General features: G+C 34.6%; 2 protein-coding genes across 3 annotated transcripts; one reads left to right on the top strand and one right to left on the bottom strand.

Annotated features, from left to right (window-relative positions):
- Window positions 1-285: 285 nt before the first annotated feature.
- LOC107788565 (uncharacterized) lies at window positions 286-6,419 on the top strand. 2 transcript variants are annotated; one of them, XM_016610242.2, is made up of 9 exons: window positions 286-968; window positions 1,944-2,135; window positions 2,221-2,343; window positions 2,442-2,479; window positions 2,606-2,714; window positions 2,853-5,048; window positions 5,136-5,291; window positions 5,784-5,863; window positions 6,100-6,419. In XM_016610242.2, exons 1-9 carry the CDS (start codon window positions 891-893, stop codon window positions 6,335-6,337), a joined length of 3,210 nt encoding a protein of 1,069 aa, XP_016465728.1. In that variant the 5' UTR covers window positions 286-890; the 3' UTR covers window positions 6,338-6,419. The 2 variants fall into 2 exon arrangements, with proteins under 2 accessions (XP_016465728.1, XP_016465727.1); XM_016610241.2 differs by having other exon boundaries at window positions 6,097-6,419.
- A 3,015-nt stretch (window positions 6,420-9,434) lies between these two features.
- LOC107788564 (protein LURP-one-related 11-like) lies at window positions 9,435-11,626 on the bottom strand. The gene is made up of 3 exons (XM_016610240.2): window positions 11,328-11,626; window positions 10,388-10,621; window positions 9,435-9,832 (listed from the first exon to the last, which is right to left on the bottom strand). Exons 1-3 carry the CDS (start codon window positions 11,571-11,573, stop codon window positions 9,698-9,700), a joined length of 615 nt encoding a protein of 204 aa, XP_016465726.1. The 5' UTR covers window positions 11,574-11,626; the 3' UTR covers window positions 9,435-9,697.
- Window positions 11,627-12,281: the final 655 nt, after the last annotated feature.

Genomic DNA, 12,281 nt, shown 5'->3' with positions numbered 1-12,281 from the left:
CTATAATTTACTTTAGGATTTTGCCTAATATCGGATCTGTCGGTATCTTATTATAATCTTAAAGCAAAAAGAAGTTTCACCTATAATATTTTAACTTCCCCTTCCCTTCTTCCCAATTAGTGGACAAACAAAACCAATAAAGTCAATTACTCTCATAATTTCATTTTATGGTATATCTATATTAATAACTCGTAATAATGATATATTTTTATATTTAATAAAAATAACTTTAAATATTTTATTTTATTATAATAATATACTTTTATATTCATACAAATTTAATAGTAATATATTTTAATATTACAAGTTTTATTTTTTTTAAAATTATATGTCCCGTCAAATGTCACATAAGAAGTGGAAAGGAATGTATATTATTTTGCTAAAGTAATTAAAAAAAGATATTATATAAAATTTTCACAATGTGGTGGACTTCTGTTACATGCAAGATATAGAGAGAGAAACCGAGAGTATAGAGAGAGAGAGAACCACTGTGTGTGTGTGTGTAAATTTGCCAAGAACACCATTATACCCACATCAGATCTGCTGTATTCTCTCCTCTCAATACATTCTTGATTCCTTTCATCACAATTCACTCTCAAAAAACTCTGAACCACTGTGTGTGTGTAAATTGCTCTGTTTTAACTCATTTCTATTGACATTCATCCACTGTGTTAACTCAGTGCCACGCGTCACTTTCTCACTCTTTTAGCTCAATTCTTATGCTCTACGCTGAAAAAAACGAATTGAGTATTTTTTATTTTATTAAAATTGGTGTTTTTTGCTTAATGGTAGCTTTCCGGCAGTGTCCGCCGGAGCTCCGGTGAGCTCCGGCGAAAACTGTGAAAAGGGTGTGTTATAAATGAGGTAAAGTGAGGGGTAAAAGTGTAAAAATGTTCAAGTCGGCGCGGTGGAGGAGTGAGAAGAACAAGATCAAAGTTGTGTTCAAGTTGCAGTTTCATGCAACTCAGGTATATCCTTTTATTAGAATTTTACTGCATGGTAAAAATTTCAGTCAAAGATTGAATTTTTACTGTTCTGGGTAGCTTTTTCCTTGAAATTTTCTGTCAAAAGATTGAATTTTTACTGTTTTTATTGCTGCTTGATAGTTGATAGCAATCTGAATTGGATGATTTGATTGATTAAGCAGTAGAAAATAATTAACCCTTGAAAAAGATTGAATATTTTTGTCTGCAGTGTGAACTTTAGATTCATGGATGAAAGAATTAATGTTTCCACTGAACTTATTGTCTTATACCATAATTTGAACTGGAAGACAAATTATTTAGTAAAAGGGCAGCTCGGGATCCGGAGAAGGGCCGCACCCCAAGGGTGTGTGATGTAGGCAGCCTACTCTGCAAGGATCGGTGACTGATTTCACGACTCGAACTCGTGACCTATAGGTTACACGTTTACAACTTGACCGTTGCTCCAAGGCTCCCTTTCAACACAAATTATTTAGTATTAGAATGAAATGGGGTCGAATAAAGTGGAACAGATATTGAGGATTCATATAGTCGATCCAACTAATTTGGAACTGACACTTAGTTGATGAATTGATTGATTGATCCCTTTGCATTTTCATGGCAAAAAAAGCTGTTTCTGTATCCATTTTCCTTTGATTTGTTTCTTCAAATCAGACACTTTTTTCAAGGCAACTGATAAAAAGCTTGTTGTATATGAGAGAAGCAGTGTATTCTGACCGAAAGTCAGCAATCACGGTAAACAATGATAAAATCACGCCTTAGGCCTTCTTAAGTTACTAGGTTCTGAATTGATAATCTGTATGTATTTAATGAATTTCTTTAGACAAATATAGAATTTGGACTAAAGTTATTGGGTTCGGCCAAACCTTTAACCAGCATGCTAGCTCCGCTCCTGGGAAGGGTGTCTGGAAGATTATCATTCATTCAAAGCATAATGTATTAATTGTTTATGTGTCATAGGTAGCGGGGGATGCATTGATGATATCTGTTGTCCCTGCTGATGTGGGGAAGCCGACATTAAAACTAGAGAAGGCGATAGTTCGTGATGGGAGCTGTTACTGGGATAAAGCAGTTTTTGAAACTGTGAAGTTGATTCAAGAACCGAAGTCAGGGAAGATTCACGAAAAGATCTATTACTTCATCTTGGGAACCGTAAGTGTCATTCAAGTTAAGATTTTTATGCTACATTGATTCGTTATCAAGTGGCTTACATTTTCTTTGGATGTATACTCTATAGGGGAGTTCAAAAGCTGGAGTTGTCGGAGAAGCTTCAATTGATTTCTCGAATCATGCAGAGGCATCTAAGATCTCCTCCGTTGCTCTTCCGCTCAAAAATTCAAAATCAGGCGCTGTATTGCATGTGAGTCTCTCAGTTGTTCGTGCAAGAATACGCCAGAGAATTGCTATTTTTCAAGCTTTTTGGACCTAACTGACTTTAATTTGTGTCATTGTCGATAGGTTTCAATACAGAGGATTCAGGATTCTGCTGATCAAAGGTGATGTCCGATTTCCCAATAGATGCCGTGTTTTTCTTTGGAGCTTTTGGTTCTCGCATGCTAGTTGAAATGTTAGATCTTGTGCTGAATATAAACTAGTTTTTTACCTTTTCGGTGCTTTTACAGTGTTGTCGAAGAAATCGAAAATGCAAAACCAGATTCGGACGATAGGATCTTGAGGATGCAACCAAGAAACGACGATGTAGAAGCTAGCCTTAACGGCAATTCTACAGAGGTGAGATATAAAGACTTCTGTATGATTATAAGAAAATGAAGATCCGAGGATCGCTCCTTGGGCATTGGATGCTCGCTATTATTCTTTCATTTTGATTGATAAGATTGCTTCATTTCTTGTCCGTGCGTGATTTCATAGGATGGTCTAATCAACAAGCCTATTTTGCACGATGGTGTACTGAATGGCAACCGCCGGGTATCAGGTGAATCGGATATTACCATGTACAGTTCTGGTAGTAGCTCGGGGCTAGATACGCCTCGGCAAATCAAAACGAGAACCAACATTAGCCATCAGGATCACATGAACTTCCCTTCGTCTCCGAATCTTGCTTTGGTTCCCCGGAACCCCAGTGTCGATGTCTCTACAACAGTTTACGAAGAAAATCAGCAATTGGATTGGTTGGGGGGTTCTGCTCTTGAAGTAAGTACAGATGGTTCGTCAAGTACTCCAAGAGAAGCTCTTCAGAGATTAGCATCGCAAGAGGTGTCGGATATTGTTGTTGCAACGCTACAGTCCGAGCTCGCAGCTTTTGCTAGGCAGGTAGAAGTGTCGGACTTGGAACTTCAAACTCTTCGTAAACAAATAGTCAAGGAGTGCAAAAGAGGGCAAGATCTATCGAAAGAGGTTGCGAGCCTAAAAAAAGAACGAGACGCTTTCAAGGAAGAATGTGATAAACTTAAAACCTCTCAAAGACGTTTAGACGAGGCAAAATCCAAAGACAAGTTGCTCTATGAAAGAGGGGATCTTCAAACTCTTGTTAGTGAACTTAGGCAAGAATTGAGTTATCAAAAGGACCTTAATGCAAATCTAGAAATACAACTTCAAAAGACGCAAGAATCGAATTCGGAGTTAATTCTTGCTGTGCGTGACCTAGATGAAATGTTAGAACAAAAAAACAAAGAAAATGTTAGCCTTTCCAACAAATCAACGACATCTTTTGACGCTGAAAGGTTTCCGGATGTTATCTCCAAGCATGAAATGACGGATGAAGATGACGAAGAGCAAAAAGCACTAGAGCAGCTTGTGAGAGAGCATAGCGACGTCAAGGACACGTATATGCTGGAGCAAAAGGTTACGAACTTGCACGGTGAAATCGAGATATACAAGAGAGAAAGAGATGACTTAGAGATGCAGATGGAGCAACTTGCCCTCGACAATGAGATACTGAAGCAAGAAAATCACGACATGTTATACAAACTTGAGCAAAGCGAGCTTCAGGAACAACTGAAAATGCAATATGAATGTGCAACTTCTTATGCAACTGTAAGCGAACTTGAAGCACAGATTGTGAGTTTGGAGAATGAGCTGAAAAATCAATCTAAAGAATTCTCTGATTCATTGGCTACTATAAGTGAGCTCGAAGCTCAAGTCAGTAACCTGGAGCAAGAACTAGAACAGCAAGCTCAAGGATTTGAAGCTGATCTCGATACCCTTAGTCGTGATAAAATCGAACAAGAGCAGAGAGCAATAAGAGCTGAAGAAGCCTTGAGGAAAACAAGACGGCAAAATGTTATTACAGCAGAGCGGCTCCAGGAGGAACTTAAAGGGCTATCCATGCAAATGGAATGCTCACTCAAAGCGAGTGAAACGTTGGCTACTAAAGCTTTAAACGAAGCTAATGAGCTCTGCCTACAGAAAATGCTACTGGAAAAGATGCTTCAAAAATCATTCGAGGAGCTCCAATCAATCAAAGAGCATTACGAAGCAAAGGTGTTTGAGCTTTCTAGCCAAGTAAATAATATGTCAGATCAAATGGAAAAGTTGCAGTCAGAAATTGAAGAAAAATCCGTGCTCCTAGGAAAACAAGAAGTTCTGGCTGAAGAAACTGAGCAGCACCTGTCACAGAAAATCATCTCTCTTAAAGAGGAGATTGAAAATCTATTGACAGAAAATATTATCCTTTCTCAGCATGAAGAACATAAGAACACTCTGGCGAATGAGTTGGAAAAGACGAGGAAATCGATTGAGGACATGCAATTGGTTATAGAACAAGGTCACAGTGAAAGAAGAGAACTGGAAACTAGGCTAGCTTTAGTGGAAAGAGAAGCTATGGATACCGTGAAGGAACTAAACAGTACGAGGTCGCTTATTGATGAGAAGGACACATTAATTGCGGAACTGCACTTGGAAGTAGATATCCTTATATCTGAATGCAAAGAAATGAAGAGCTCTTTGTTTGAGGATGAATTGGAGAAAGAAATTTTGAGAAAGCAGGTATCCCAGTTAAAAGATGATCTGATAGAGAAAGAGAATGCATTGAATAGTTTGGACGAAAAGCTCGAAGATGCAAATGATCGATTTGCAAGTCTAAAAGAGATAATAAAGTTACTTGAGGTAATATTCATCTTTATTTGATCTGCCTAAATGTAGTTGTAAATCGTAGGAGTGTGATCAGTCTTAGTTTTTGTTCCATCATCACAGGGTCAGATCAAGCTGAAGGAAAATGCACTTGATAGCTTATCGAATTCGTTTACGGAGAAGGAGAAAGATCTTCAAGACAAAATCGAAGAGTTAGAAAGAAGATTAGAAGAACTCCGACATAGCACGGAAAGACTCGGCGAACAAAAGTCCCAAAAGGTTAGTAGCAAAAAACTTATCTTCTAAATTAGAGTTGGCACGAAAACTTCTTAATTCTATTCTTTTAATATTAGACATAATACAGTCTGCCCTATTTGAAGACTTAATTGGGTGAGGAGCAGACATATAGTTATCAGCATTGAACTAGTCATGATTGAAGTTAGTTAGCAAAGTAGCGTTCTGGTGTAAATCGCCGATATTGTGATTTTAAGGTTGTTTGGCTCTTACTCTTTTTGTTCCACTTTATATGGAGTTCTTTTCTTTTTAATATGTTTGAAAAGAATGACACATTTCTATATTTTTAAAAATTCTTTAACATTTAACTTTTCCAGTACACGTTAATGACATTCTCTTGTAACCTTTTAAGGGTACTCTTTGTATGTGCTAAAAGTCGTTGTTTCTTTCTTAAACTCTGCCTAGTCAAATACCGTCATATAAATGAAAGGAAGGAGTATTATTTAAGAGTATCTGAAAGATGATACTTTGGTACAGGTGGTTACGGAAGATCTAAATCTTGCGATTACAACATGCACAGAAGATGAAAATACGTGTCAAACATCGTCTACAGAGAGGTATGAATCCCGCGTTCAAGATTGATCCTTTACTTTTGACAAAGATGAAAATCACTATCGAGTCAACTTGAACATGTATAACTTAACCCAATTTGAGGGGCGGTCCAGTTTTGGCTATACATACATTTTCCCAAATAAACTGAGTCCAAGACTAATTAATGTTGATGTCTCTTCACAATAATTGTCTTCTCTTCGGTGTTTCTAATTGACAATGACCATATAATGAAATGCAGCAGCAACATCTGTTCATCGGACAAGGAAATGGAAAACGCAGCATCTAATACCGGAAATCTTGAAGTACTATCAAAAGAAATGGAACTACTGAGGGAGAGGAACAAGTTAATGGAAGTTGAACTGAAGGAAATGCAAGGGAGATATTCAGAAATAAGCCTAAAATTTGCAGAGGTAGAAGGAGAAAGACAGAAGCTTGTAATGAGAATGCGCAACATTAAGAGCGCGAAAAAGAGCTCATAAACAATCCATGCAAACCAGATACAAGTATAGGTAACAAAAATAAATGTAAATTAGTGAGGGAAGTTCCTTTTTCTTTTTTGCATATTCTTTCAATTTTGTTTCTTGCATAGACTTAGCCCCCATTAGATAAGGTACAAAATTATGAGTAGTATAAGCATATAGGTTATATTCCTAGCCAAATAAGAAGCTGTGTAAGAGCATTTCAAGTTGTTTTTGTGAGTATTTTATGTTTGTGAACAGATTCTTTCATTATCTATTTAATGGACAGATTTTTTTCAGGTAGGAAAAAAAAATCTTATAGTGGTTAAATGTTCAAATAGTGTGGAAACCATCTCCTCCAACCCCCACCCCCCTCCAAATAACATCATTAGGAATTTACATTGTCAGTATAATTTAACTTGTTATAGCAGGTTGTTGTCTCTTTTAGTTCAGATACAGATACTGTCAGTGTATGGAAGTTGGGTGTAATTTAACTTGTTATAGTAGGTTGTTGTCGCTTATTGTTCGGACACTCTCAATATAGGAAAGTTAAACTCTATTTAATTGTTCGGACACTCTCAATATAGGAAAGTTAAACTCTATTTAATTATTTGCTTCTTAAAACTCATGATTCCAAAGCTGAACTCCAATAGCATAAACAGAGACAATTAGTAATTTGGACCTTAATGTTTAGTTAGAAAAATAAGATTTATTATGTCACTGGAGTAAGGGGGGTATTATATGATTTTGAGACACCTAGTTCTGTCAATCCAAAAAGAGTAAATTTAACAACATAATGAAGCATTTGAAGCAACTAACTGTATCTCAGGAAATAGCTGACGACTATAAAAAAGACATCCATCGAGTTGAAAAAGATTAATGTACTCTTAAATAAACAAAATAAAATCCAACATCAGATTCAGCATTAACAAAAAATATTAGGTAACCTTTTTCTATCTTTTAAATGTTTTGGTTGGCAAAATTACTCGTTATATATACTGATGAAAAATAACAAATACTAATGGAATAGGTGAAGTGAGGAAATGCTGATCCGAACATCACTGTAATCAATATAATCTTAACAAATACTAATGGAATAGGTGAAGTGAGGGAATGCTGATCCGAACATCACTGTAATCAATATAATCTAATATTTTATTGCTGACAAGAGATATCTTAGACAACAAGCAGAGGCGGACCTATGTAAAGGGAAGAGAAATCACCGACCCGTAAATTTCGGCAAACATTCTAGATATATATATATATATATTCATATATGTTGGAAATGGTTATATATTTTACTTGAACTCTTAAGATCAAAAGTCTAATGAAGCATTAGTTGAGCAATTCGTTTATGTGTCCCGCCACCTTCAAAACCTAAATGAAAACAAATAACACATCTATAATATATTTTCATCATGTTACGTGTTTGATATCAAGCTGATAATACAGACAGCTAATACACGTGGTTTTGTTCATGTAAATGAATGGCTCCCTTCACTTCCAAAATTAAACCTACTCTATCAAAAGAACTTCTAATCAAGTTGTTTTTTTCTTCTTCTTTCTATTACTTTATTATTTTATAGTTTTGGTCTTTAACTTTTTCGTATGATCTATAGGTTATGGGTTCGAGTCGGCTATTTACATCACATTCCTTTAAGGTGCGACCCTTTTCCAAACCCTGCATGAACGCGAGATGCTTTGTGCACGAACTGTCCTTTTTGGTCTTTAATTTTCTCATCTTTAGCATTGAATCCCTATAAAAAGAACCAACAATCAGGGGCGGATGCACATTTATCGAAGCAGTGTAATGCGACACCACTTCGTCGAATTTTTTTACTAAATATATGTATTAATACTGTGAGGAAGCGGATAATTAGGAAAAAATAACACCTCTTGACATAAATTGCTCTTGACTTGGTTATTTGCTTGATTTTGCTCTAAGAGGTCATCGTTCGAACCTCAACTAACACATCTTTTTTGAACATATTTGAGAGAATCTATGCGGTTAAAAATTGTGATTGAAGTAAAATTTAATTCACGAATTTTTCTAACTTAAGAACCAACAAAATCCATAGACTAAAGTTATTTCTTGTTTCGAAGTATGATAATTAAAGTTATTATTCCCGTTCTTTTATAAATTTTGACACCGCTTATAAAATTCTCGTGTACGCCCCTGCCAACATAATTCTATATCAACCGATATTCTTTAGCCATGCCTGAATTATTATTGAGCTAACTATGGTATCATCACTATTATGAAATGCATGAATTGTGACTTCAACTGAGACAATCTAATCAAGTAGAAATGTGAGTTTACATCCCAACTACCATAACATTAAATGTAGGTACTTGGACAAAAAGTAAATACACATAAGATGTTACAAGCATAAGCCCTTGAATTAACGTTTGAAAAGGAGAATACTTTCTTTAGATTTAAAATAGTACAGAGATTGTCGCACTCATTATTTTTTAGAATCAAATATAGGTTACGGGTTCGAACCATAAAAGTAGCCACTACTTGCATTAAGATAGGTTATCTATGTCACATCTCTAGGGGTCGAGCTTTTCCCGAACCCTGCATGAATGCGAGATACTTTGTACTCTGAACTGTCTTTTTTTTAAAAACAATTCTTTCTAAATATGGTTAGATACTTGTTTGTGTTATATATATATTTCAAACTCAAAATTTGGGTTACACATTTTCCTTTCAAATGAAAAAGAACTATACTTTGCCAATCATCATTGAAATCCACCATTCAGTTATGGTGTCGTGCTATTAAGAATAAGCTGAATTCTCTAATATAAACATTTCTTTCGGATTCAATCCAGAATTTAATACCTCATTAAAAAAGTTTTTATTAAAAAAAATCTAATTGAGAAGAATCAATTAAATAAAAATCCGCTTAAGCATTCGACACAAATGTTGACAGAGTAAATATACAACAACAATAAGCTCAGCGTAATTCTACAAGTGGAGTTTGGGGAAGGTAATGTATACGTATCGTTACCCCTACCTTGTTAAGGTAGAAATGCTGTTTTCGATAGACTCTCGGCTCAGGATGACAAAGTAAATATATGTATGATAATTTCTTGAAATGATATTACTCGATTGTACATTAGCTCGATAATACATTTGTGCACTTTAAACTATCTATGTTTTTGGGTATATTTGTACACTTTAAACTATCTCAACTATCACTCTGAAACAAAACATTTTGAGGTACAAAGTGCTCTTCTAGCCTATGAAAACTTGCCAAAAAATTTCTATCTTATTTCTGTCGATATCTGAAACTCACTAACTCGACTAATTTAAAATCCCGTTGCGTGGCAATTTTCGTATAAAAATAAAAAACTGAAAATGAAAATAAAAAGGAACACTCATAGTCTTTGTTGTATCAAGCCATAAACAGTCACAAGAGCCATTACTAATGAATGATCAACATTAGGTTCTACCACCAAACTTAACACATCATCTCCAAATTGAACTCCACAAGATGATTGTTTTTGTTTTACCTGCATAAACCCAATTACTGATTTTGTTAAAATCAATTCCAATTAAACGAAAAATCCATAGCTATAATGGAGTATTATTTAATAATCAGGAAATTTTGAAGCATATATACTGCTTTGACAAGAAGAAAACCACTATGATACCAACACCTCACTAATTAAAAAATATTGACAATATAAGGTAGTTTTTACATTATCAGTTCAGTTTAACATATTCTACCAGAGATTCAGTTTAACATATTCTACCAGAGATTCATAAACTTCTACTATATACTTTTTTATTTTATTTTTAATTTTACATAATATTGGTTTTAGATAAGTTTATGAAAAATGAGAATCCAAAATGATAATAATATTGTTGTTATTATAGTGTAGTTTTACCCATGATAGTATGTTAGTTAATATTTTTATCATTGTACTACTTAATAATACTTATCATACAAATTTATCTTTAGTTAATTAATATCTTGTAAGTTATCTAAATGCATGTGTAAATATTTTTTACTGAATCAGTATATAGAACTTAAACTCTTGTAAAACAACGAGATAGTGACAAACCTCGGCAATAAGTTTGTTTTCTCTGCTGACAATCTTGAATTCTGATTTGCCTTGTAAACCTACAATCTTATAGCAGTTTGTTTCAGCTTCATCAAATCCTAATAAAGTAACATCATAGTTTAAGTAATCTCCCCATAGGAAATAACCATTTCTCTTTACTTGGAACCAAGGTATCTCAATCAAATTATCATTGCTCCATTTATAGCCATTCCAATGTCCAAAAACTTGAAGTTTCTGCAAAAAAACAATAGAAAACTTAAGTATAAACACAGATTATAAATTACTAGCTTAATAATGTCAAGATTTTGCATGCAGGGGCGGATCCAATAATGTTCGCGAGTTAGAATCATTAATATTGCTTTTGCATCAGACCCTATATATAAAAAGGCACTCCAGTACACGAAGTATTCCGTGTTTACGCAGGGTCCAGGAAGAACCGCATGGGAAGGGTGTGACTTATGTCGTCTACCCTAACACATGCGCCAATAGGTGATTTCACAGTTCGAACCAGTGGCAGATGCATGATTTCGTTAAGGGGTACAAAAAAGAAAAAGTTAAGAAATTAAAAGAGACTATGGCCGTTGGGAATTGAATCACCGACCTCAAAGGGGTTTGAACCCCCTTGACCACTCAGCCATACTTTTGAGTTGTGTCAAAGGGATTCAAAATATTATATATAGAAGCATAAATCAGAATTTTTTCTTATATGTACAATGCAATTTTCCGGCGAAAGAGGTTCGGGTGAAACCTCTTCTGCCCCCTAAATCCGCTGCTCGAACCCGTGACCTATCGATCACATATCAAATACATATATGTGCCAAAACAAATATAGATAGAGTTAAATATGTATTTTTGAACCAACATCATCTAAATTTTGGATCCACCAGTGACTCCAATACTCATGTTAGATGAAATAGGATGTTGATTTTTCTTCTTTTACCTTTTGTCGTATGGAGAAGAGAACTTTGCCTTGTAAATCCATGAGATAGACTTCTTTGCTACATTTTCTGTTGTAATTGTCAATCCTATAAATAATATGGCCTTTTGAGTCGAAAACAGTGCAGCCATTTCCATGGTAGACCAAAGATTTCATCCATAAAGTGAATGTTTCTTTTCTCATAGTCATGTATGAATTTGTTGAAGAAAAAGAAGAAGAAGTTGATGTTTGAGGGTAAACTCTAGCCATTGGAAAAGCCTATAGAGTACACAAACTCGTAGAACAAAACTTCTTACTATGAGAGTTTTTATATATACACCTAGACTAGAAATATAATTGAAGAGTGGCTTGGGAAACTAAACCAAACTGGGGTTTAGTGAATTAATTATGATTTTTGGGGGACAAGAAGAGTGGCTTGAAGTGTAAATGAAAATGAAAGAAGTAATGATCAAATTCCAAAATTGAAACATATCAATATATGTGGGGGAAAGGTTGTTTTTGTTAGTGGTTGTGATTGGCCCTATCTATTTAAGTTTTCAAAACATTAATTCAAAAAATACATTCAAAGGAGGCCCCATTTTTCACTTTAATGGAAAATTTTCTTATTAAACTTACTTTTTTTAACCAGAAATTTTGTGAAAAGAAAATCAAAGCATTTGTTTTTCATTTTATAATAGTTCTATAATCGTTGATGTCATGAGAAAGAGAAACATGCATGAATTTTTGGTGTATTTGGTGTTACTTTTTGTAATGGTCATTTTATTGAGAGAAATTATTAAATAACATTAATATTTTCTTATAGAGGTGGCCAAAAAATTAATTGGCAGTGCACTTATTATGTTTTCTATCAGCTTAGCTAAGTTGGTCATTGAAATGATTATATTTGTTTCATTGCACTTTTGAGGACTAGTTTCAAAAGCTATTGATTTTATTAAGTGAAGTATACAAATAGCCCTC

The sequence above is a fragment of the Nicotiana tabacum genome, chromosome 15 (assembly GCF_000715075.1).
Source record: "Nicotiana tabacum cultivar K326 chromosome 15, ASM71507v2, whole genome shotgun sequence".
Classification (NCBI taxonomy): domain Eukaryota; kingdom Viridiplantae; phylum Streptophyta; class Magnoliopsida; order Solanales; family Solanaceae; genus Nicotiana; species Nicotiana tabacum.
Note: the sequence above shows the minus strand (reverse complement) of the source record. Positions and strands in the feature narration are given on the sequence as shown.

Excerpts from the sequence above, each read along its gene's own strand:
- LOC107788565 (XM_016610241.2), top strand. The coding sequence starts at position 891 with ATGTTCAAGTCGGCGCGGTGGAGGAGTGAGAAGAACAAGATCAAAGTT. Across the intron at positions 969-1,943 it reads TGCAGTTTCATGCAACTCAG|GTAGCGGGGGATGCATTGAT; the intron begins GTATATCCTTTT and ends TATGTGTCATAG. Across the intron at positions 5,049-5,135 it reads AGATAATAAAGTTACTTGAG|GGTCAGATCAAGCTGAAGGA; the intron begins GTAATATTCATC and ends CCATCATCACAG.
- LOC107788564 (XM_016610240.2), bottom strand. The coding sequence starts at position 11,573 with ATGGCTAGAGTTTACCCTCAAACATCAACTTCTTCTTCTTTTTCTTCA. Across the intron at positions 10,622-11,327 it reads TCTTCTCCATACGACAAAAG|AAACTTCAAGTTTTTGGACA; the intron begins GTAAAAGAAGAA and ends GTTTTTTTGCAG. Across the intron at positions 9,833-10,387 it reads AAAACAAACTTATTGCCGAG|GTAAAACAAAAACAATCATC; the intron begins GTTTGTCACTAT and ends GGGTTTATGCAG.